Raw genomic sequence first — 25,746 nt, 5'->3', positions numbered from 1 at the left:
TTCCAACCTCTAACTTTCTGTGACTGAGGCAGACTCCAGAGGAGTAATAAATCAGGCCACAGAATCAAGTCAAGACCTGTCCTCAGTTCATCTCCTAGGCATACAGGCCTTCTCTTCCCCTTCCAGCCCCTCTTCCCAAAGGGAAAGAAAAAAATTAAAATTAAAGAGAGAGGTGGATATGCCAGGTCCCATTGTTACTACTTCATTAAACCTATTCTAGGTTTGATTTTTTTTTTTTTTTCCCCAACCTTAAAGTCTTTCTCCCTTATTCCCCTATTTATCTTCCCCTTGGAGCAGGAAGGGGTTAACAGAGAGCATCTGTCACCTGGTTATTTGCTAAAATTGTGACAATGATGAGGGTTTTGGAGCATCCTCTGAGCAAGCACATGATTCCCCCCCCCCTCTGCCTTGGGCTCAGGAGCTCAGCCCAGCAGGGCTGGTCCTCAGCACAGCAAATCTCCCTGAGCCAGTCTGAGCAGGGCAGGCATCACTTTGTCAAAGGATAAAGGCTTTATTTATCAAAATAACAATTCCTTTTTTTTTATTTTGTGAGGCAGAAAAGCTGCAGGGGGGGCGGGAAGGGGGTGTTCGTGTGGTGCCCCACGGGTAGCCAAGTCCTCTGGGTGCATCTCATCCCACAGGTCAGTGACACTGATGAAATATCCCGAATGAAACATCCTAAAAAAACATCCTTGGGGGCTCCGAGGGCTCAGGGGTGAAGGAGTCTCCACTCCACAGCCCTCTCAGCCCTTCCATCTTGCTCCTGCTCCTCTGGGTCCCGGGTGAGGTCTACAAACACCTGCAGCAACGTGACACAGCAGAAATGGCCCTGTTATCCCCAGGGGTTGATGGCACCTACACTGCTCACAGGGAATTTCTGCTTCCTCCACAGGCAGCTTCTCACCTGGAAATCCTCCCCCCACCTACCTGCTGCAAAGTGTGCAAGGACAAGCTGTACTCCTCCAGCCTGAAGCTCTGCTTAGCTGCGGAGGAACGAAGAAAGCATCCTCAAGAAACCAACCCATCTAAACAATTTGAAAGCCATCTTCATACTTATTTGGCTGTTTCTCTTTACCTGCTTCTAGCTTGGAGAAAGAGCGTGACAAAGGCAGGGCATCTTCCATGGGTATCTTGTAGATGAGCAAAGAAGCCGTCCTGAAAACGTCATGTTAAAAAAAAATAAATAATAATAATTCATCATTTTGGGACTCGGCACCAAGGCTTAGGAGTGCTTGTAGGGTTGTTGTACCCCAGGTAAATTATTGAGCAAGGTCAGGAGGAGCAACAGAGGGTCCCAGCATGAGGCTGAGCTGGCAGAGCAGCCCTGGGGTAGTGACCTTTCTTGCCGAGCCGCGTGGGGGAAGAGGTGCAGAATTTCAGCGTGGAGAGCATCGCTTTGCCCCGTGTCCATCAGCTTAACTTCTAGGTGGTAACTTGTGCCAAACTTACTTCTCAGATCCTCCAGGGAGCCGATGTACCTGCAGAGGGGGGAAAGCAGTGCTCAAGTCATCATAAGCAGCAAACAAAGCAGGGGCTGAGCAGCAGATGCACGTCCTCTGATTCATCGGTGGCTCGTGATCTGCTGAAACAACATCCCTCCTCGCAAAGCTCTCACACAATCCAACCCAGCATTTTCTATTAGATCAAGAAGAAAAAAACCCAACAACCAAAACCAACCAAAGCCCAAAAAAAAACCCCACCATAGTAAAAATCAGGTGGCATCCTGTTGACTGATGCCACCCCAGCACCCACCGTAGCTGCCCCGACACCAGGATGGCCACGCGGTCACAGATGGCCACTGCCTCCTCCAGGTAGTGTGTGCTGAGGATGCCTGCTCTCTCCTTGCCTTTCATGGCCATCCGAATCATTTTCCTGGGAGCAGAGGGACAGCAGTGACATCCCAAGAGTAGAAAAAAACAGTCCTGGTTTGTGTCTTCCCTCCGAAAGAACAACTGAGACTGTAAAGCTATAAAAAGGTGGGTGACTATTTCCAAGAAATTAGTTGTCTTGCTCACAAAGAACATGGGGGTGCCAGGGCTGCATGTCAGCATCCCTACAGATTTTACACTTGCTAAAAGCACTAGACAGAATGACAGAAAAGAAAAACTCCCTCTAAACCAGGAATTTTTTTGCCTTTTGCACCAAATGCATGGGCTCAGCTGGCAGCTACTCATATTTTTTTGGTGCACTAATATCACACCTGGTGGGAAGGAGTTTACCCCATGCCATGTGCATCAGGGAATAGAGAAAACACAGATGCATTTGGCCATCAGGACAGAACTTCTTTGCTGCAATATTACAATAAGAGGAATGAGACAATCCTGACAAATCTGGTGAAGAAATCTCAGTTCTGGCTGCTCACCACATCCGACGTTGCCCTTTTGGGTCCATGCCTGCTGATGGCTCATCCCAAAGCATTACCTTTGGATCTCCCAGGATGCTCAGGGCAAAACACAGCTGAAATGGGAGAGACACCCAGGTCAGGTCTGCTTTTACCTGACCTGCAAAACTGGCACTTTTCCTGCTACTGCTTATTCCCTGTGAATCTTCTGGAAGATGAAGCTCTTGATTCCAAAGCACAGAAGGAACAGAGCTCAAAAAAAAAAAAAAAAACCAAACCCAAACCAAAAATCCACCTGAGGAGTTCTTAAGTTAACATTTTAACCTCCCCAAATCAGCTTTCCCCCACACTCCAAACCTGCCAAAAATCTGAAGGTGTTTTTCCATCCCATTTATTGGTAGCTGCATGCCATGGGGCAGGGAGAGGGGGTCACCTTGTACATCCTATTTTTGGTCAGCATTTATTAAACACTCAGTGGGGAGAGTGGGGGAAAAGGAGAGGATCCCATGATCCAGGCTGGATTCAAAAGCTCTTGATGAGAACAAACCATGCCAGGAACCCAAACTGAAGAAGGTTTTCTGTCCACCACGTTTAAGGATGAAAAGGCAGGATTTGTTTCAAGAACCAGACACAAAACTAACACATACCTTTCTGGCTTCTCCTGCAGGTAGCTTCCTAGCTGGGGTTTTTAAATGTTTCTGGAGATCTAAGGCTCTTGTTATGCTGAGGGGAATGGAAAGGAAAAACTTGAAACGACCATCTCTGGTCATCACATTACTGTGGTCAGGGGTACTGAGGAACCAAGGACTGACAGACATGTTCTGGCTGATACACATCACCTTGGCAACTCTATTCCTAGATTAGATGGTAAATTAAGGACTTTTTTTACAGCAGCTCAATATTTTAAAAGCACAGCTCATGAGAAACACTACTCATGTAACCAACCCTGAACTGAAGCAAGTTTGCTTTTTTTTTTCTAAAGTCTTCTAGATAAAGTAAGGTTAAAATCTCCATTGCCAAGGGACTGAGCACAACAGAAAGCAGCAGATTTCATCAGAAGGAGCTCCTGTTTCTCCAAGCTAAAGAGGCACTGAAGGTGCTGCCTGCTGACCATGCCAGCCAGCAGAAAAACCTTTCCCTGCCCTGTATCTCTGGAGAGAGCAGGAACCCCAAGCTGAAATCCCTTGTACCTGCTGATGTTAACATCTGCATCCTCTCTCCTGATCCCTCTGACAGCAGCATAGGCCTCCAGATGCTGGAGGATGGTGAGGTCTGGCCAGAGTGGGTCCAGCTGTGGGCAGCAGCCCAGGTGTCCCTTGAGCATCACCTGCACCAACACACAGAGTGGAGCTGGGGGGTGTTCATCACCAACAAACCTTGGCCAAATGTTCTCCTGTCTTCCAGGAGCACCTTGGAAGACCATTGGGGGGATCATCTACTGCTCCCCTTAAGCCCAGGACAACGTTTCCAAAAAAAAAAAAAAACCAAAAAAAAAACAAAAAAAAAAACAAAAAAAAAAAAAAAAAAAAAAAAACCAAAAAAAAACCAAACCAAAAAAACACCCCAAATACTATTTACTAAAACTTTGGGTACTAGTACCAACATTGAGGCTATCTTTTCCTAATAACACTTTTTCTATTCCAAACATTCAGTCCCAGATCTGTCACAGCAATGGAATTTCCCCTCCCCCAGTACATGTCATTAATCATCCTCTGCATAATTAAGTGATGGATTGTGAGCAACCCAGCCCTGCTCACATTCGTTTCCAATTTCCTGGGTTTGCAGGGCTGTTTATGAAGAGGTTGATTCCTCTGAAGATGTCAACATTTCTTACAAGGCTTGTGAAATTTCATGAGGGCTTTCAAATAAATACTGAAAGGTTTGTGTGGCCCAGACCCTTGAAGCTGTAGCCCTGGTTTGGGTGAAAAGTAGAATGTGCTCTGAGGAAACCAACACTTTCTTCTTATTTCTATAAATATGCAGGGTTGCTCATGCATAAATTCCCTGACTTAGGGCTGTGTTTTCAGCTTGTCTTATCACAGCTTTCATTTTAAAAAGCCTCAAGATCAAGCCCCAAAAGAGTCACCTACCTCCCCTGCAGTCAGGGTTATGTTTCCAGAAATCATATTTATAGTTGTGCTTTTTCCAGCTCCGTTGGGTCCTAGCAGACCCAATACTTCTCCTGAAACAAGAATGCAAGAACTGTTAATAAAAAATATTGCTAATAAAGCCTTCTTCTCCAAGTGCTAGGCAACACCTCCCAGCATGGCAGGAGAATCACATCCCAGGGAATTCCCCCATGGACACAGGAGCACAGATGCGTTGGGTTTGGTTGCACACAAGAAAGTTCCAACAAAAACGTGGTCCCCAAATGTGTCCTTAGATTTTAGTCATTTATAAAGAGTGCAGCAAAATACAGGAACCTTTTTTGACAGCAAACGAGAGGTTTTTGACTGCAACTTTCTTCTTCTTCTTGAAGATGGAGCTGCCTTTCTTGTCCTCATATTCCTTGCGCAAGCTGTTGGCAAGAACCAGCTCCTGAGGAGAGAGGAGGTGGGAAGTAAAAACTCTCCTCTTCTCCCATGAGACAGCTCATGTTCTTACCCTTGCAGTATGACTCTTTACAGAGAAAATTTCTAAATTAAAAATCCAGGAAACAGAGCAACAAGGGGAAAAAATAAAAATAAAATAAAAAAAAAAGGAAAAAGACCACAATTGGAATTAAAATCCAGCTCAGTGGCCTCATCTGCCAGAGGGACTGTGGGGAGATGTGTAGCTGGACACCAGAACAGTCAAAAATAAGTGAATGAGCTCAGAAAGCAGAGACAGGTCCAAAGATGGAGAATGAAGAAGAAAAGAAGCCAGAAGGTTTCACCTCCTCCTGCTGTGGGGACACCAGGGTGCTCTTCACCCTCTCCCTCTCCTCCTGGACTTCTGGGGACTCCTCCCCAGGGTGGTCCCTGTTCTGGTGGGTGACCACTCTCTGCTGGATCCTATGAGAAGAGGGAGAGTGTCAGTGGGAACCATTCCCAGAGGGAATTAATTTACCAAGTTTATTCCCAGGGCAGCACCAGTGAAGCACCTTGCAAAATTTGTTTGATTTCAAGGAGCTGTTTGTCAGTGTTTGCTCAAATATTTATTCGTGGAGGAAAAAAAAAAAAAAAAAAAAAGAAAAAGAATCCCATTGGCATGGATGGAAAAATAAAGGTCAGGTTTAGCTTGTCTTTTATCACTAAGTATTGACTGGTCCCCTTTTGGACACATACCAAGGAGAATTAAAATCTACAGGGTATGTTTTCAAGGTTTTTTGGGTATCTGACTCCTAGCTGAGTCACACTGGTTAATGTTTGACAATTTAAAAGTTTTTATACATCCTCCACGTGACTTAGGTGGGCATTTTCATGCTGCTGGACACAGACAAGCAGAAAGCAGGGAGCAGATATCCTCAGCCTGACAAGGCTTTGGAGAAAGTCCTCATCCTGCAGGGAGCAAGACCAACACATTCAAAAAGCAGTTAAAAAGTTGGATTTCAAGTTGTAATTATTAATTTAGCTGTAGTGAAATGTCCTGACACCTCAGCTGTGAGGTTTAAGAAAAGAAAAGTTTAAATCCATTTTTTTCTTCTCTTTAGGACACTGCAGTTCAGCTGACCTCCTATTGTAAGACACTAGGTAGGAATTTACCTTTTTTTAATTTTACATTAAGGGAAACTCCAGTAAGTCAAGCTGGAAACTGCAATGACCCAAAGGAATAATAATAATAATAATAATAATAATAATAATAATAATAATAATAATAATAATAATAATAATAATAATAATAATAATAATAATAATATAAAATCCCTTCCTTATTAATTTCCTCCTCTGCAGATAAATTGATTAGAACCAAATATATGGGATTTATCCACATTTTGCAGGGGTGAGCCAGGAGGCTGTGTGACACCAAGCCCACCCCACAGCCCTGGCACCCATCTGCCCAGGACCCACCTGAAGATGGGGTCAGGTTTTGGAACTGCTTCTCCAGATCTCATCTCCAAACAACGCAGGAGAAAAGCAAGAATCACACAGTGGAGGTAAGGCTAGAAAGCAATCATGGAAAGGGTTTGTTAGGATGGAGAGAAAGCAACAACAGGCTGGAGGAATTTTTGTTCTAAGGGCATGCAGGGACCTTTCTGATTTATTTCAAGGTCCAAAAGGGGAAGAAGTCAAATTGATGCTTTGCATGCATTTCCATCTCACGTGCAGATCAATCACAAAAGCCCTGATTTCATGCAGCTCAAACAACCTGCACCCCAACAGGCATCCTACAGGGTCAAAGACCACATATTTTTTTTGTAGAAGCAGCAGTAGACCCAGGAGTTGATCAATAATAATATCTCTGCCCCATACAGGAGCTCCATTTAACCCCCCACCATTTCCCACATCCAGTGCAGCATCCAAGGGTCACAGGAGACACAAGCACTGATCCTTTGGGTTTATTTACCTCCCCTGCCAGCATTTAAGGTGAAACCTTGAGCACATAACCCACAATTTATTTATGGGAAGAGTTACAGAAGCCCAGTGCAAGTCCATTGCATTAGAGCAAACATCCTTTCCAAAACACCCATCAACAAATTGCTCCTTACTGCAAAGACAGCAACAAGGATGTGATTCCACGGCCCAAAAAAATACCCAAAGTGAAACGGTGAGTAAAACTGCAAGAAAAAAATAGTCAATTAGAAAAATTCCTTAGCATGGTGTGCCTCAGTGAAGGTTGGGGGTTTGGGGATGCTTGAAGGTTCTGCAAGATGGGATTCAGAAGCATTGATTTGCATCTTTTTTTGGGGGGGGGTTCATACTTCTTCAAAAAGCTGTGTGTTCATTGGCTCAGCTAATTCAGAGGTGCTTCAGATCAGCCAGGTTAGGTTGATCTTTTCCATCCTTGCTTCTCTATTCCTTGTCCTTTCACCTCCCCTCATCCCTCCAGGTCTTCCCACTCCATCACCTTCCCCTCCCATCTACCCTGGCTGCCAAAACAAAGTCATCAAAACAGCCTCCTGTAATTAAATGACCCCAAATATCCCAGTCAAACACAGGATTAACAAGCCAAATCTTGGTCCCTTCTCTCACCTTTGCTTTTCCAGTTTGCACCATTAGGACCATTCATGATCTTGGTGGGACATGTTTACTTACTGGTTTAACGAAGAGAAACCAGCCCAGCAGTGGAAAAATGGGAACCAAAACAGAGAAGATGAAGTAAAAGTCTTCATGTAAGCCACTTAATAAATAGAGAGTGAAATTCACCTGCAATAAATTAAAAAAAAAATATTTCCAGTATTAAGGTATCATTGCTTCAAAAGAGGCTCTTTTTCCCAGATTTGGGTCAATCTGCTGAGCACCAGTAAATTTGCTTCAAGTGGCAAATGTGCAAATCAAACCCTTCAGAGTGAAGATTCCCTTTGCTCACCAGGATGAAGACAAAAGACCAGAGGTAACGATTGCTTCGTCCCGTGCGGAATTTAAAGGCAATCAGATAGGTGAGGAGGACCAGAGATGTTCCATACCCAAGGACACAAGTGATCTACAGAGAGAGAGAGAGAGATACAGTGCCCAGGAGATGGATGGGAAAACCCAAACCCAGAGCAGTTTGTTGGGATTAAAATATTTAATGTCAAAACCTCCCTGTGAAATGAGGGAGGGGGTTTTGTGCCCTCCCTCCATCCCCCCAAGCCCAGAGCTCACCAGGGTCAGCAGGGCACTGGCCTGCAAGGGGAAGGCACGACTGAAGAGGGGAACAACCCCAAACATGAGGCAGAAGAGGGTCCAGAAGAGTGGGATGTCCACCAGTGCCTGCCCACACCAATAGGCAGAGGGGAAAAGCCCCGCGAGCCGCAGCTGAGCACGAGCCTGGAGCTGGGAAAGCAAATGGGAAAAGGTGATTGAACAAACCCCAAAACATCCCCTTCTCCTTTATCCTCCTTCCTCCTTTCCCTGGCCAAGCTTTCCTCACCCTCTTCCTCTCTTTAGGGCAAAAGGAAATGGTCTCAAGTTGCAGCGGGGGAGTTTCAGGTTTGATATTAGAAGAAACTTCACAAAAAGGGCAATTGGACACTGGCCCAGCTGTATCAGCATCCCTGAGGGTGTTTAAAGGAGGTGTAGATGTGGTGCTTGGGAACATGGTTTAACCACTGGACTTGGTAGAGTTAGGTTATGGTTGGACTCAATGATCTTAAAGTTCAACCAGAACATTTCTGTGATGGTGTGAGTCCCTTCCAAGCACTTTCAATCCTTTCTTAGCTTTACTGTTGTTTAAAAACACCTCATTCTTCAAAAGGAAAAAAACATGGATAACCCATCTGCCCCCAAAATCTTTATTAGCACCCAAACTGTTCTGACTCCAACCCCAAGCCTGAGATGCAGGATTAATTCACTTGGGTACAGCCTGGGGTTTTTGTGTCTCCTTTTCCCCCAGCATCTTCCCTAGAAATACTGCCGGCCAGCCCATCACACACCCCCTGCTAGCCAGGGACAGGCCACCTGCAGTCACTTCTTGCCCAAACCACTTAAAAATGTGAGCTTTTTTACCTTGTGATCCTCCCTGCTGCTTGCTACAAAGTGAGGTGGCAGCCCAGCAGCCAAGGTCAGCATGTAGGTCAGGCAGATGAAAAACACTTCATTGCGTACCTCTGGATTTTGGGTCTGTGGAGGAGAAATTCAGAAGTCACCAATAACAGCTGCCCAGGGAAAAATCTGCTTAGTCTGACTGCTCCTAGGATGGGTAAACGTTCAGGTGAGGACTCATCATTATGCTGAGTTGTTTGTGGTGAAGAAGAACACACAGACTGATGTAAAAAATACGAATTTTTAAATTTGCAAAAAGTATTTGGATTACTATAAACCGTAGAGGATGCTGCTACTGATCCTTGCCAAATGAACACTGAAGCAACATGAGGTTTGCATGAATAACCATTACATTCCACACAGCACAAGCTTAAATGCCTGATGGCACTGAACCCCCAGAGAGCTCTTCCATGCTGCAGAAAAAATTCTCTCTAAACCACCCTTCTCTTGGCACTGAGCAGTGCCCCAGGAACCAGCCTCCAGTTGGACCCCTGACCCCAACCTTGGAGGTTTCTCACCCAACCATGCTTCCAACCCATCCAGCCTGTATCCCAACCATGCTTCCAACCCATCCATCCTCTATCCCAACCATGCTCCAACCCATCCATCCTCTATCCCAACCATGCTTCCAACCCATCCATCCTCTATCCCAACCATGCTTCCAACCCATCCATCCTCTATCCCAACCATGCTTCCAACCCATCCATCCTCTATCCCAACCATGCTTCCAACCCATCCATCCTCTATCCCAACCATGCTTCCAACCCATCCAGCCTGTATCCCAACCATGCTCCAACCCATCCAGCCTGTATCCCAACCATGCTTCCAACCCATCCATCCTGTATCCCAACCATGCTTCCAACCCATCCATCCTGTATCCCAACCATGCTTCCAATCCATCCATCCTCTATCCCAACCATGCTCCAACCCATCCAGCCCATACCCCAACCATGCTCCAACCCATCCAGCCTGTATCCCAACCATGCTCCAACCCATCCAGCCTGTATCCCAACCATGCTTCCAACCCATCCAGTCCATACCCCAACCATGCTTCCAGCCCATCCAGCCTGTATTACTTCAGCATGGTTATTCCAATTAACGAATTGTTAATGAGAAGGCCAGGAGGCTCACGTTGTAAAAGGGATCACTCCAGATGCTGATCCGTTCCGTGGAGTTGAAGAGCCTCAGGAAGGTGTTGCTGAGGATGTTCATGAGCATGGGGAAGCAGTTGATGGGCTCTGTGCTGCACATGACCGTGTATCTGTAGCTCTGGAGGGGGAAGAGGGAGGGATGTGGGTTGGTGAGGAGGAGCAGAGTTCATCCAGGAGTTTACAGAAAAGCAGCAAAGGCAATTGGACACTTTTATTGGTGGGAATGCTGAGAGATACCATGAGCAAAATGATGGGTGAAGGCAACAATTTCTGGAGACAAGCAGAGAATCCTTGCATTGCTGCTCTTCTCTAAATATTCCAGTAAAAAAGCACACAGTAGAAAGAATCAAATATAACCCAGGTAGCCCCCAACCAGGGTTAGTGAAATTATTGAATATATCAAACAAATATTCTCCCTTTTGCTGCTGTGTGCGTTTTGCTGTGCCTCATTTAAACATATTTTAGAAAATCCCATCAATGGAGAGAGTGAAGCAAGAGAAAATATCCCTCACCTTGTCTTTCAGGGATATTTTTATAGCTCCATGGTATAGTGGGATGCTGGTGATGTTTTTCTCAAGAGACATTTCTGGCATTATGTTTTGGGTCTTCAAAGCACTGATGATATCCTCAATTTCTGATCCTGAAATCGGCAAGAAGGGAAATTAGAATAATTATGGGTTTTTTCTTTAAATATAAAGGTTTCTTATGGACAAGCTCCCACTTGCAAAAAAAGTTATGTTTAAAAAATCAGCCAGAATCTAAGCAAGCTTATATTAGCTACATTTTTTCTCTATTTTAATTAAAGTGGTTAAACACAACATATGTTTCAATAGTTTGTTTGGTTGTTTTTTTAATTTTATATTTGTCTGGGTCTTTACTCTTTTAAAAACCAGGCACTCAGTTATTGCCACCAAAACTGGGTTTGTTTTTGCTCACATGAAAACCCTCCCCAAAGCCACAAATCTCTAAGTAAATGCACAAAAAGAGGAAAGCAACTCCAGGAGGACTCAGAGTAGTGAACCAACATCCCATGTTCTTTACCTGTATCATTGAGGATGAGAAGATTTGCCAGCTTATTCTGACTTTTCTCTTCAGTGGGAAGACAATACGACTTAGCTGAGATTTCCCAGTTGCTGGAATTCTCCCAGAGGTGAAATTGAAGGAAAATCATAAGGATTGGAAGGATAAATATTCCGAAGAACAGCAATCTAGATGGAAAGCAGACCACGAGTGTCTCCAGAGAACTCCTCCTTTCACTGATTCTGTGATTTGTGCCACGAAGGGCACGGGGAAGGTTGAAGCTGCAACAACTCCCAGCTCTGCTTTAAAACATTTCCCACCTAACTTTTAGCTTCCCAACCTCCCCCCCAGTATTCCCTCAGCCACTCCAAGGGATGATCCAATTTTTTGGAAGGCATCAAGCCAGCACCAGGGCTGCAGGGGCAGTGAGAGCTCCTGTACTTACATGGACCTGAGAAATTTTCCTTCGTGTTTCAGTTTTAGGAAGCGAACTCTCCCCATGGCACAGACTTGCTGCCTCCAGAGCTCCATCCCACTCACTGCTGCCTTCTCCTGCTCCGAGAACACTGGGAAGTTTGGGTCCCTCTCCTCCAGGTCTCCATCTTCTACATGTGCAGCACAGGGAACACCATTACCCACAAAGAACGTGCCAAGGATGAGTTTTAAGCACAAGCATCAAAAATCAACGTTTTCATCTTGAGCCAGAAAAAGAAATAAGGGCAGAGAAAAGGGGCCCTAATTTACTCAGGTGATAATTTGGATGGGGGAATTCAGACTGGCTGAACCTGGGCTTGTATGACAACACATTCAATATCTTCACTGGCCTTGGGAAATATTTTCTGTCTAGTTTGTCTCTTCCCATCTCCTGGTCTGGGCAGGATGCCCTTCAAAAGTAAATAACCTTCCAACATGAACTGAGACCAATATTCAGTCAAGACTTAACCATCTAGACTTCTTCCAGAAGATATCCTTCACTAAAAGAAAGCTGAATACAACTGCAACTCCTGACTTCCCAGAATCCATGTTTAACAAAAAAAAAAAAAAAAAAAAAAAAAAAAAAAAAAAAAATCATTATGCATTAAAATAAAACCTATGTGTATTTGGAACCCTAAGCATACCACACTTATAAATTGAAGTCAAACTTCACCTTCTTGATCAGTGGCTTCCTCACCCTCCAGCTTCAGGAAAACATCTTCCAGGGTTGTTCTGCTAACCTCATAATTAGCAACCCCCTGCAAAACGCTGCTCTCCAGGTGGCTGAAGAGATCTGCATGACAAAAAGAGCCAGACTTAGCCCAGCCACTAAGGAGAAGCTCAGCCTGCCATGATTAACATTGTACTTTTTAGGACTAATTCCCAGAACTTAGCAGCCACAGCAAAATGTTTGTGCTCTTTAATCCTAAAGAGAAAATTCAGGCTTCTATGGGGTATCCTGAGGGGTGAAATCTTTATGTTTTTCTTTCACAGCCCTGGCACACCATGGGTTTTTCTTACCTGGGAAGGTGTTGGTGTTTTCCAGAGGCAGCATATAGCAGAGCTCACCCCTCTTCTGTCCCTCCAGCACAGCATTGGGGATGTACTGCCTGACCAGGGAGGTGGCAAGCTCAGGGTCACACAGCTCATTGATGTGCATCCTGTTTAGATAAAAAAAAAAAGTTGTTTTAATATTAAACGAGGAAAATTTGCATCCTTTTAAAATACTGGGCAGCATTTCAGTGGTGATTTTCACAGAGGTCTGCAGTGCCCCTGGTTTATGCCATGCACAGGAGAAATAGCTGAGGTTAACAACAAAGATCCTGGCCCATACTGCTAAACCAGGAACACTCAAATTAAAATCCAGAGAAAAATAACTCCACATTCAACCCGTTGTTCAACACTCTGGCTCCACAGAGTATGAGAAAGTTGCAATTGGTCTTGATCTGGTCCTTTTTTGGCTGCAAAGGAGGTTGCAGAGTCATGTTAGCTCCATGCTCTGAGCTTTCAGGACTGGGTTCCAAAGCCAAGCAGTTTGCTGTCCAAGGCAAGATATTTTTGGCAGCCTCCAAAGTTTTCTAAAATGAATTGTCAAGATTTCTATTACTCTCCATAGAAACTCTGTGGAGACCCAAGCCTCTGCAAGAAAATAAATCAAGGAGAAGCTTTTTATGAAAAGAGTGATGACCCAAAGGAAAAGGATTTACCTTAAGTGATAGCCAATCCCCCATTTTCTCTTCAAGTACAGAGAGGAGCCCACACATCTCAACCTCCCATTTGAGAGGAAAGCTTTCCGATCTGAGGAGGAAGGAACACAAAGGATTGAGGGAGGGATTTACAGCATTGCCATGGGCTGACCTCACTCTGCTCCTTCTGAACCCAACAGACATTTTTATAACAGAGCTGAGAAGAGTGAAAACCAGGCCAGGAGTGAAGGCTTTTTTTCCTTCTAGAACTGCTGCCTTCCTCCTGAGCACCAAGCTTAACCTTTGAATTCTGCATTCCTCCAGGCTTTTGGAAATTTTCCCATAGAGTCAGGGAGGGAAAGAGGACAGGGGAATTCAAACAATATCCCTGATCTGTGTGGGTGCTGCTGGTGGGACATCCAGACACTGTGCAATTTTTTCAGCCTGATGCAGAACACAAGCAGGAGCTTGGAAGGACACAGCAGCCCAGTTTTCACCTTGGTTGAGGGGTTGCTCTCAGACCAAACGTGTCCAGTGAGCACAGATGGCATCGTGGCAGCACCCAGGGGTTGGCTTTGCAGTGGGAAATTGATTTTCAAACAGCCTGTGTGAAAATCTGGGCTCACCAGCATGGGCATCAGCCTCCTCCATGGAGTGGGTGGTGAAGAGCGTCACGCGCCCAGGCTGCCGTTCCTTCAGGAGGCTCCACACGTGGTGCCTGGAGCAGGGATCCAACCCCACTGTTGGCTCATCCAAAAGCAACACCTGCAAAAGGGCAAGAAAGTCAGAGCTCTTTGTGTGTCCGAGCTGGAATTCATAGAATCCTAGAATGGGCTGGGTTGGAAGGGACCTCAGAGCTCATCAAGTCCAACCCTTGCTCCACTCCCCCCGTGGTTCCCAGCCCATGGCACTGAGTGCCACATCCAGGCTCTTTTGAAATATCTCCAGGGATGGAGAATCCACCCCTTCCCTGGGCAGCCCATTCCAATGCCTGATCACCCTCTCCAGAAAGAAATTCTTTCTAATGTCCAACCTAAACCTCCCCTGGCACAACTTGAGACCTCTTGTGCCCTCTTGTCTTGCTGAGAGTTGCCTGGGAAAAGAGCCCAACCCCCCCCTGGCTCCAACCTCCTTTCAGGGAGTTGGAGAGAGTGATGAGGTCTCCCCTGAGCCTCCTCTTCTCCAGCCTCAGCACCCCCAGCTCCCTCAGCCTCTCCTCATAGGATCTGTGCTGGATCCCTTCACCAGCCCAATTGCCTCCTTTGGACCTGCTCCAGCACCTCAATCTCCTTCCTGAGCTGAGGGGCCCAGAACTGGACACAGGACTCAAGCTGTGGCCTCCCCAGGGCTGAGCACAGGGGCAGAATCACTTTGCATTTCAAGCTTTTGATGCCTCACTCAAAGAACAAAACGCATCCTCAGCCCCCGGCTGCTCTGTTCCTCTCTCTGCTGTCACAACATTCATTCTTCCCCTTTTCACTTAAAACACAAAGCTCACTGACCTAAATTCCTCAGTGCTCCCAGCAGCCAAGTGAATTAGTAGGTCAGCAGGCCTGGAGTGCCAGGGAATGGTACAAATGTCTGGGTGCCAAATCAGAATGCAAAACTGTGCTAAAAAAGTAAAACGTTGTGTCAAGGTGACTGCTCCCTACCTGGGGATTCCCTAAAACTGCAATTCCAAGGGACAGTTTTCTTTTTTGTCCCCCACTCAGAGCATCAGCACGGATGTCCTGAAGGTCAGTGAGGTCCAACATCACAAGAACTTTCTGGACCTTGGTAAGATACAAAGAGAAGAGTCAGATTTCCAGGTCACTGGTCACATTTTAAGTCATACACAGGAGAGTTTAATTTCAAGATTTTCAAATGATCTACTTTTAGTAGCTCTGCTTAGAGATAATCCCTGCAAATCTGAATTATAATGCTTATGACACATAAGACAACATCAAAAAAACATTTCTCCCTTAAATTAAGTTTTTTCTCATTTCCTTAGGCCAATGATGCCATTGATAAACTTTTATACAGAAGCCTCAAAATATTCAAGATTCTGTAAACCAGAGACAGGGACTGGTAAGCACATACCAACCTCTTGCTCTACTTCCTTCCACTGAATCCCTTTGATGTGAGCAAAAATCCTCAGGTTTTCCTTCACTGTTAAGGCTTCAAAATGCAAATTAAACTGGGGGCAAATCCCAACCATTGTCCGAATGCCTTCCATATCCTGCACTTCAGACACTTTGTGGTTGTAGATCATTGCAGAACCTGCACACAGGAGTGAATGGAACAAATTTCATCCTGGGCAGTATTTGCAGAATTTCCCAGTTCCAGGGAGTTGTGTTTGTGTGTCCATCCCTCTGACCTCACCTCCAGCAGTGTGGGTGCTTCCCAAGTGTTGAAAAACAAACAAAACCACAAAATGAACAAAAAGAACCCAAACCAAAAAAAAAAAGGAAAAAAAAAAAAAAGAAAGGAAAAAAGAAAGAAAAAAAGAAAAGGTGAAAAAAAGAGAAAGAGAAAAAAAGAAAGGAGAAAAAAAAGAAAAAAAGAAAGAGAAAACAGAAAAAAGAAAGAAAAAAAAAAGAAAGAAAAAGAGAAAAAAAAAGAAAGAAAAAAGGAAATGAGAAAAAAAAGAAAAAAGAAAAGGAGGAAAAAAGAAAGAAAAAAAAAGAAAGAAATGAAAAAAGAAAGAAAGAAAAAGAAAGAAAAAAGAAAAATGAAAAAAGAAAAAAGAGAAAAAGAAAAAGAAAATAGGAAAAAAGAAAAAAGAAGTGAAAAAAAGAAAAAAGAAAAGAAAAAAGCTAGAAAGAAAAAAGAAGGAAAGAAGAAAAAAGAAAAGAAAAAAAGAAAAAAGAGAGAAATAAAAAGAAAAAGGAAGGAAAAAAAGAAAAAAGAAAAGAAGAAAGCTAAAAAGAAAAGAAAAAGAAAAGAAAAAAAGAAAAAAGAGAAAGAGAAAAAAGAAAGAAAGAAAAAAAGAAAAAAGGAAAGAGAAAGGAAAAAGGAGAAAAGAAAAAAGAAAAGAAAAAAGGAAGAAAAGAAGAAAAGAGAAAAGAAAAAGGAGAAAAAAGGAAGAAGAGAAAAAAAGAAAAAAAGAAAAAAAGAAAAAAGAAGAAAAGAAGAAAAGAAGAAGGCAAAATAGCTTTGTGTCATCCAAAGCTTTCATACCTTTCCAAAACATTTCAGAGCAGTCCCTTAAGAACTGCTGGAAGCCACCAGGGCATCCAGATGCAGAACCAGCTCTCTGGGTGTGCTTTGCAGCCTCGGGCCCAGCCACAGGGGATGTGTTGGAAGCTGCACAGCCAAGGCTGAAGAACTGAGGGAAAACTTGGGTTTCTGCATCTTTACCCCCTCATTCTTGAAAAAACCAAAAGCTTCTCCTCTTCATCTCTCAGATCCATCCCTTACCTGATGAAGGACTGGAAAATCCACTGAGCACGTGTAAAAGAGAAGATTTTCCAGACCCACTGTGGCCAAGCAAGGCAGTGATCTGCCCTTCGTATATATTTAAGGACAAACCTAGAAGAGAAACAGGGCAACATTAGGATGGAAGGTTGTCAGAAATAAGGTTTGGCAGAGAAGTGAGAGGCAAAAGCACTGATCCAAACCCAACTTCAGGGTGAGGAACTTGCAGTTGTGTCTTGACTGAATGGAGGGACAAGTGGATTAACTGCAATATTTAAAGATTTTTACTTCTGTGAGCTTCATAACCTCTTATTTCAGCGTGGCCCAGGACACCCCCCAGAAAGCAGAGCCCATGAACTTCCCAACACTGGAGATTCCCAAGCAGCCAGAGTTTGCTACCTTCTGTTTGTGGGTTATTTTGTTTGTTTGGGGTTTTTTTACTCAATTTAAACCTTTGAGACTTTATTGATCTTTTCACCACTCTTGTTAAATAGCAGCATTTCCCAAACCTCCCACAACTGTGCTGGGACTGCTCCAGTTCCTCCCATACCTGTGCTTGGCAGCAGACCAAGTGCTCACAGGACACTGGTCAGCCAGCAACCAGAAAAACAAGTTTGCCTTGCCCAAAAGTGTTTATATTTTGACAGGGAGGTTTGAGAGGTGATTTTTAGAGTGGTTCATGGCTGTAAACCCCACAGCTTTCTGGAAGACTTGCAAAAAAAAAAAAAAAAAAAAAAATTAAAACCAGTCATTTTGCTGGAGTGGAGAGGAAGACAACAACCTGGTAAAAATGTGCTGGTAATTTACCCCAGAAATAACCATTCTATAATGCATTTAACCATGGTGGAGACAGAATTAAGTACATCCAGTCCATTTTCAAAGCAGTTTGTGTTCAGACCTAGTGAAAAGGGAAATGAAAAGAATTCCAAAGCATCTCTTACCCCTTAAAGCTTCGGTGCTCTTGTCCTTCTTCTTGTATATTTTTGTAATGTTGTTTATTCTAAAGGAAAGGCAAACGAGCTGTTACTATTGAGTTTCACAATTTTGGTGTGTTTTTTCTGCCTCAAAGTAACCTTTAAATACTACTGGAAGAATGTTTCCCAACCTCCTCCTCAAACTGGTCCTGCTCACTACTTTTGAGGTCAGTGCAATCCCAGCTGGAAGAATTGTTTTATAGAATTCATTTCTTGTGCACTTAAACCCAGAATTCACTAATGTGCTTCTCCTGAAGATGTTTAAGAGGTTCCAAACACAAACTTGGTGAGAATTGATGTTTAAAAAGGTTCCAGAGTCAAACTCAGTGAAAATGAAGTGAATGAACTGGAAGGCCCCAGGGAATGAGAAAACACCTGGCTACAAAATTAAAGTGTTGACCTAGTTATTATTTTAGTGGATTTATATTTGCTTTCTAGCAATAAGGAATGGGCAGCCACAGTAAAGGGCCAAATGAGGATGTAAATAACAGCATCTGTGTTCCCAGAGGTGATGGGGAAGGGGCCCAGGCTCACTGCTGCTGCTCTGAAAGGAGGAAATTGCTGGGCAGAAAGTTGGGTCCTGGCACAGAAGATGCACCAAGCCCCCTAAATCCTCAAATGCAGTGCTGGAGGAGAATGAAACACTGAAAAATTCATGTCTCAATTCCCATTAACCTGATCTGTACCTGTGAGATGTCCCAGTCTAACTTCGAGCAGTGCTACACCCTGGTGCTCTCTGGACTCCAACACAAAGTGCAGCATTTTCCATGCCTGGTTACCTGATTGCTTCCTTCCCATCAAAGCCTGGAGGCATTGGCTCTGTGTTATTGCCAAGGGTGGGATCTTGGTTGCCCTCAGTGCCAGCTGGTGCCCCCAGGTAGCCACTCCTGGCCCTGCACCAATATGATGGTCTCAGGAAGAAGGTAGGGGGGTATGGTGCTCCATACTTGCCTGATTCAGAAACAAAGGAGAAATATCAGCCAAAAACTGCTGCATGACAACTCAACTTTGATAAATGCCATGTCCAGCCAGCTCTCCCCCTCCACACACAGCCTTTCAGCAGCATGAAGAGGTTGGGGAGTTCTGAGAGGTTTCCACTCATCCAGATCTGTCAGGTGGTGAAGAAGCACAGCAAAGACCTGACTGAGCATCTCTTTGGCCCAGAAGTTACAGGACAAGCAGGTCAAGTCCTACAGCAGCTTTTTACAGCTGGTGGTTAGGGCTGCTGGAGTAGATGCAAGTAGGTGGAGATGATGGAGGTGAGATGATGGAGGTGAGATGGTGGAGGTGAGATGGTGGAGGTGAGATGGTGGAGGTGAGATGGTGGAGGTGAGATGGTGGAGGTGAGATGATGGAGGTGAGGTGATGGAGGTGAGGTGATGGAGGTGAGGTGATGGAGGTGAGGTGATGGAGGTGAGGTGATGGAGGTGAGGTGATGGAGGTGAGGTGATGGAGGTGAGGTGATGGAGGTGAGGTGATGGAGGTGGTGGAGGTGGTGGAGGTGGTGGAGGTGGTGGAGGTGGTGGAGGTGGTGGAGGTGGTGGAGGTGGTGGAGGTGGTGGAGGTGGTGGAGGTGGTGGAGGTGGTGGAGGTGGTGGAGGTGGTGGAGGTGGTGGAGATGGTGGAGATGGTGGAGATGGTGGAGATGGTGGAGATGGTGGAGGTGATGGAGGTGATGGAGGTGATGGAGGTGATGGAGGTGATGTAAAGCATTTATCTCAGTGCCTTTAACATCCCTTTCAAAGCCTGTTTCTGGGGCCAAATGAGCTAACTACATGCATCCAGCTTCTGGGAAAACAGGATTCTTCCCAAGCAGATTTTCCCAAGCAACACAGCCCATGCAGTTTTCAGCCCCTCAGGTGACGTGGCATGGCTCATTGCTGGTCAGAAGTCACTCAAAACCTGAGCAGTTCCTGCCAGGGCATCTCTTTAGTTACTCCACATTTATTACAGATTTCTCAGCTCTACCCAGACATTTCTTTGGCTCCTTTCCTCCTGTGAGGGGTGAGGATCATAGAAAAAAAGTGCAAGGAAGTTTCTCTCCTTTCCTTCACGTTTCTACTTACCGGGTAAAACCTTATCAAAGTAGATGGCCAACAGGAAATAGAGAACACTGTCAAGGGGCAGGATGATGTACAGGCTAAAGTATGGGTATGATTCTGGGGAGAAGGCTGGTCCATATTTTTGTAATTTCACCATCTAGGGGGAAAAAAGCACAAGTCAGTTGCAGCCCTTTAGCCTGAAATGCCATGTGCAAGCCACTGCTGGGTCACCATCACCATCTTCACCAGAAAGTCATTCCCATTTGTGCTCGTGAGACCACTTCCAATACCTTATTATGACTCCAAGTATCAGGAGTGCTTCAAAAAGCTGAATTCAGAACCCTGCAGGAGTTACCTGATGCACACTCTGTTTGTTGGGGCAGCACTAGGAGACCTCACAGTCCTTGCAGATCTTGATACCCACCCAATAATTCCCCAGAGATCAAAACTGATTGTGGGACAGAGCTGGTAAAATTTGTGATGCAGTTGAGAGACTGTTTTGTACTTTTTGGAGTCAAGTTTTCTTTTTAAAAAACCCCTCAAGCAAAGGGCCACGATGGGGTCGTTGTGGCACCATAAATTCTGAATGGAATCTACTGTTATTTGGCAGAATTTTGCAGATTTGTCCTGTGGGGTGAACTTTGATGATGTGCTGGCTTTCTTTTGAACTTACCTTTGAGATGCCAGCTGCAAAGGCAAAGGGACTGAGGAGATTAAAAACCCATTCTGAAGAGGATGGTAGTTTTTCAAACAAAATCAGAAAGCCCAGCAACCCAAAGATGATGTACAGGGCAAATGCCACAAAAGTGACAACATTTGGCTTCTTTAACAATGAGCTGAGCATGAAACAGAAGTGAACCTGCAGCAGAGAAAAGCAGGCATTAATTAGCATTTTGGGGTGGATTTAAGCAGTCATTAGCAGGATGCATTTTTGCTGGCAATTAGAAAAGAAAACCACCATGAAATTCCAAGATGCTGAATTAGAGATTCAGCTGAGTTTCAGTTGTCCCCTGCACATGGCAGATCTCAGGGGTTGTGTTGTTTAGCAGACACCTCTTCTGTAAATTTTGGGCAGGTATATAGGGAAAGACAGGTCAGACCCCTCTGGGTTTCCCAAGGAAGAAGCCCTGGACCCAGAGCCTCAGCCTTCCCATCAATGATGGTGGCAGCATCTCTCTTTACTCTGGTTTCGAGTCAGAATCTCAAAAAAATATATTGGGAATGATTTATCAGTCTAAAAATTATAACAATAGATCCCATGACTGGAGAAGTCTTTGTTACCTTCTCATACACTGCCCATCCCTCCCATGCTCTGAAGTCTTCAGGTTTTAGATGCCTTGGTTAGGCAAAGGAAAAAAAAATAAATCAGGTACCATTTAAGAACCCAAAAGCAGACTTACAGATGCTATGCCATAAAAGAAATAAAAAAAATATATTTCAGAGAAGCTGTGATCATAGATGAATCCTCTAATGGTGATCAGTGCCAGCAGGCTTGAGGTTATGGAGATATAAATGGTGTAGAGCAAGCTCCAGGATAACCTGAAAGTGAAGGAAATTTTTGCCTCTATACAGGACACATTACACAGCCAGCACAAGACACATTCTTTTTAGTTTAAATACTTCATCATTTCCAATAAACTTTCATTTACAGGGCATATAAGCACAGGCTCTGCAGCCAGGAACACTAATTTCTCCTAATGTGAAATACTCATGCCCAAAAAGCATAGGACCCTATGTCACCATTTTCTCTGGTTTTTCACTTTTTTTTTTTTTTTTTTTCTTTTCTGTTCTCAGTGTCTATCCAGCCATTTGTGGAGGCAACACCTCAACACCAAGACCTTAACCTGTCTCTCTTGTGGGGTTTTTTGGGGGGAAGGGAAGCAGAACAATCCTGTAGCAGAGCAATGCACTTGGAAACAGGTCCTCCAGCAAATATCATGATATAAAAGCACCAAAGTTTTTGCTTCAGCAACACATAAGCTCAGTGCCAGAGAGCCCAGCCCTTTGGTTAGGAAATGCAAGTGTCTGCTGCTTGGGTTGGGGGAATTATTGCTATGGATGCTGGTCCAAGCCCCAGATCCATCCTGTGAGGCAGGATACACCCTATAGGCAGAATTCCTGTATTTACACCATTTATTTCCACGAGACTTACCAGAATGCAGTATCTTGCAGACCCATTGCTCTCATTAACACCTTCAGCTTCTTTCTTTCTCTGGTAACTTTGACTGACAAGAAGTACATATAGGGGCAGAAACACAAGATAAGATAAATGATGATCCAAATATAATCCAGTTTATTCACAGGTCTCATCAAGGGGGATTCCAGACGGATGCCACTGATGGATTTCACCTCCTCCCAGACAGAGTGGTTTGTTTTCATCTGAAGAAAAGAAATTAGTCACTAATTTGATTTTCTGTAATGACATAGCCAACATCAGAACAAAGAGGTTTTCATAGGAAATCCTTCTTACAAGGGCCAGTCAGCCAGTAACAATATTACATTTATAAGTGGCAAATAACCTCAATATTTAGCACCTTTTTACTCCAAAAACTCTTAACTGTGCCTTGAGAACAAGAAGGATCCATCACTCTTTCAACTTTTGAATCACACTATGTATTAAAAAAAGTTAATGAACACAGAAAAGTAACTAATTTGGGGGTTTTGTTTGCTTGTTTAAGTTTCCAGGTAACTCTGGAAGGAACAGAGAACATCTTTTCCATCATGATCACACTCACTTCTATGACTGCTGCATCAATGCTGGACTGCACTGCCACGAAACCCCAGTACCCATAGAGAGGAACTTTGCAGGAACTGTATTCATGGCTGTGGCAGGTAACTGTAGAAAAAAAAAAAAAAAAAAAAGATTAAAAAAAAAAAAAGAAAGAACAAGAAGAATTTGATCTATCTGCTCCCACAGATATGTGTATACTTATGCTTTTTTTTTTTATGTTGAGGGTGAAAAACTTATTTGACTACAAACCTGGAAATCAAGTTCTGTTTTTACTCAGTCTTTTTTCTATCATCTCCATTTTCCAAGATCAGTTCTTAGCAAAATCTATTTTTTTTCCCCATAACTGCTGAACTCACCTGATTTTATCAGCCACTAATCTTACTTCTTGCTTTGGAGAGCTGACTACTTTTAGCCACTAAATAGGGGTGCATTTGGTCCAAGAAGCAGCAATGTGGAGAAAAGTGTGTGGAGTTTTATGTTTAGATGTATTTAACATCTGCCTGTGCACTGTATGCACACATGAGGCTCCTTTTCAGGGCATGGTTTGACATAATGAAACATATAAGAGAGAGGAATAAATATTGGGAATAAAATCTATGTCTTCTTCAAACCATTTCCCCTGAAATTTCTTTCCTTTTACTTGAACAAAAGTTCCCATAGATTTCTTGAGGCATTTAGCACATCATTTAGCCTCTATCCCTTCTCAGTGGCTTGGCAGCCCAGGGATCCATCTAAGCATTTTTATGTGAAAAAATCAAGTTCTCTGGTTTGATTTCTCTTGTTACCAATGTGATCAAAGACGTCCTCGGCGGATGCCATGGTGTAGCCTTGGAATCTGAGGTGGTAGGAGAGGTCATCCCGAAAAAAAACACCAATAGTGTCATCCTCCAAAATCCCTTTTGTTTCCATTTCTTCCTCATTTTCCATCTCTTCTATGATTACACCTATCATTTAAAAAGAAGAAGAAAAAAAATTACAAAACCACAAAAGCTGAAACTTCGCACAGTCGCAAAAAAACCCACGGATGTGTGGGGCCTCCAAAATTTTCTTGTCCATTTTCTCTTCTCCCCCCCCAACCCCAATGAAGGTTGAGGTGCCCAGAGCATCAGGATGGGAAGGATTGGGGAGCAGCATTACCCCTGAGCCCACTTTGCTCATGATCCTCCTGGTGGTGTTTGTAATGAAACCATGAAAGCTGCAACTTCGCATAGTCACAAAAAAAAGTAAAAAAAAAAAAAAAAAATCCCACGGGTGTGTGGGCCCTCCAAAATTTTCTTGTGCATTTTGTCTTCTCCCCCCACACCCCAGGGAAGGTTGAGGTGCCCAGAGCATCAGGATGGGAAGGACTGGGGAGCAGCATTACCCCTGAGGACAGAGCCAGAGCCCACTTTGCTCATGATCCTCCTGGTGGTGTTTGTAATGAAACCATGAAAGCTGCAACTTTGCATAGTCACAAAAAAAAAAAAAAATAAATCCCACGGATGTGTGGGCCCTCCAAAATTTTCTTGTGCATTTTGTCTTCTCCCCCCACACCCCAGGGAAGGTTGAGGTGCCCAGAGCATCAGGATGGGAGGGATTGGGGAGCAGCGTTACCCCTGAGGACAGAGCCAGAGCCCACTTTGCTCATGATCCTCCTGGTGGTGTTTGTAATGAAACCATGAAAGCTGCAACTTTGCATAGTCACAAAAAAAAAAAAAAAAAAAAAAAATCCCACGGATGTGTGGGCCCTCCAAAATTTTCTTGTCCACTTTTTCTTCTCCCCCACATCCCAGGGAAGGCTGAGATGCACACAGCATCAGGATGGGAAGGACTGGGGAGCAGCATTACCCCTGAGGACAGAGACAGAGCCCACTTTGCTCATGATCCTCCTGGTGGTGTTTGTTACGGGGGTGTAGGTGAGAGTGACTCCTGTGGCATTGATCAGGGGATCATCCAGCTTCCCAAGGAAAGTGTAAGGCATTTCTCTGTGCAGGTAGGAGGACACCAAGAAGGATGCCATTTGTATTATTAAGAGCAAAACCGCCGATGTAATCCATTCCTAGAGGAAAGGAAAGAAATTCCAAGGTAAGAGGCAGCAGCCGGGGGGTTGGGTGGGATGGGAAGTGTCTTCAGAACTGGAGGACAAAAGTCCTTGGGCTGCCTGGGGGATCTGGCTCCTCCAGCCCTGAATGCCTTCTTTCTGTAAAGGAGGAAGAGTGATTTCACAGGTCTAATGGTTTTAAAAGACAAGGAATGTTCCAAGTGGAAAACATGTTTTCTTAGTACCAGAGCCAGCAAGGTCTGCTGATAATTCTACCCCAGCCATTGTGAACTGCACATTGTGTTCTTCTGGAGAGAGCAGGAATGGGATCAGCAACCAAGAGGAACAAGCCAGCTCTGGAACAAGCCCTTATTATGTTGGGATACTGCAGTGTCACTGGATGAAATGGAACTGCTGACATTTTCCAGAGAGCCACATTAGCAGCTGATGCTTCTCATGTATCACCTAGCCCAAAAACCATGCAACAGAAAAACCCTTCCTGGTGGAAATCCAAACTTCCCTTTGGGAGAAGACACACTTGCCTGAAAGCTTTCTGTCTTCATCCTCCACACCAGAAGAATATTTTTCCATAGCAAAACACAAGTTTGCCGAAATATTTTTGAGGTTGTCTTGAATATCCCTTGCATTTTCCCACCTAGGGTGAGAAAGATAATGTCATTTAGAATAAGACAGATCACTGGACATGAGTAGGTTTACCTGGGTAAGCACCACTTCACAGGAAGTGGAGCTTTTACCCATTTTATAATCTGGACAACAAAGGAGAAGTGTGGAAAAAAAAATAGCCCAATATCATGGAAGGAACAGAGAGCTGGGGTGGACTCAGCTGCCTCTTGCACAGCTTCATCCTTCTTCATCCCAAAGAAGTTTTGCAGGAAGAGGCATTCAAATGCCTCCAGCTTGATTCTTCACCTACAGGAGATTAACAACAGGAAAGTCATTCTGTCCTGTACTGAAATTGTAAGAGGACTGACTGGCATGTAGAAAAAATATATTTTTCTTTTCTTTTTTTTTTTTTCTGTAGTTACTCAAAATACTTATAAAACACACATGATCTGCAGCAGAGCAGCAACTCCAGCTACTGAATTTGCCTCCTTTATCCACGTGCTTTGTTGACAAACCCACTGCTCATCTGCTCTAGATGCTGAAATTAGACCCTGAAAGACCCCCAGGACATACATACCTGCTCCCCATGCCACCTATAGGCAGCTGTCACCAAGGAGGTGGTGAAAGGCTAAAAGTGGCTTGAAGCAGATGCTGAGGGACCATTTGTCATGTTTTCACCCAAATCC

The 25,746-nt window shown here is 44.2% G+C and overlaps 1 protein-coding gene and 1 long non-coding RNA gene across 3 annotated transcripts; one reads left to right on the top strand and one right to left on the bottom strand.

The window, feature by feature from the left end:
• Window positions 1-491: 491 nt before the first annotated feature.
• Window positions 492-24,451, bottom strand: LOC139805582 (ATP-binding cassette sub-family A member 9-like). Of its 2 annotated transcripts, none has more exons than XM_071764123.1 (37): window positions 24,244-24,451; window positions 23,202-23,360; window positions 22,421-22,521; window positions 21,838-22,064; window positions 21,086-21,224; window positions 20,359-20,544; window positions 19,710-19,842; window positions 18,423-18,594; window positions 17,611-17,669; window positions 16,673-16,783; window positions 15,357-15,532; window positions 14,926-15,045; window positions 13,900-14,038; window positions 13,295-13,385; window positions 12,609-12,748; window positions 12,262-12,381; window positions 11,560-11,719; window positions 11,136-11,302; window positions 10,607-10,734; window positions 10,075-10,212; window positions 8,908-9,021; window positions 8,065-8,235; window positions 7,790-7,903; window positions 7,516-7,626; window positions 6,969-7,037; window positions 6,331-6,422; window positions 5,217-5,334; window positions 4,765-4,879; window positions 4,432-4,523; window positions 3,532-3,668; window positions 2,989-3,064; window positions 2,363-2,457; window positions 1,753-1,872; window positions 1,338-1,478; window positions 1,076-1,155; window positions 928-983; window positions 492-799 (listed from the first exon to the last, which is right to left on the bottom strand). In XM_071764123.1, exons 1-37 carry the CDS (start codon window positions 24,413-24,415, stop codon window positions 710-712), a joined length of 4,629 nt encoding a protein of 1,542 aa, XP_071620224.1. In that variant the 5' UTR covers window positions 24,416-24,451; the 3' UTR covers window positions 492-709. The 2 variants fall into 2 exon arrangements, with proteins under 2 accessions (XP_071620224.1, XP_071620225.1); XM_071764124.1 differs by lacking the exon at window positions 24,244-24,451 and adding an exon at window positions 23,780-23,832.
• Window positions 5,768-10,916, top strand: LOC139805583 (uncharacterized). The gene is made up of 3 exons (XR_011729890.1): window positions 5,768-6,012; window positions 6,261-6,416; window positions 7,467-10,916. It is a non-coding gene; the product is annotated as an uncharacterized lncRNA (long non-coding RNA).
• Window positions 24,452-25,746: the final 1,295 nt, after the last annotated feature.

Source organism: Heliangelus exortis, chromosome 20 (assembly GCF_036169615.1).
Source record: "Heliangelus exortis chromosome 20, bHelExo1.hap1, whole genome shotgun sequence".
In the NCBI taxonomy this organism is placed as follows: domain Eukaryota; kingdom Metazoa; phylum Chordata; class Aves; order Apodiformes; family Trochilidae; genus Heliangelus; species Heliangelus exortis.
This window is presented reverse-complemented; position numbering and strand designations above follow the sequence as displayed.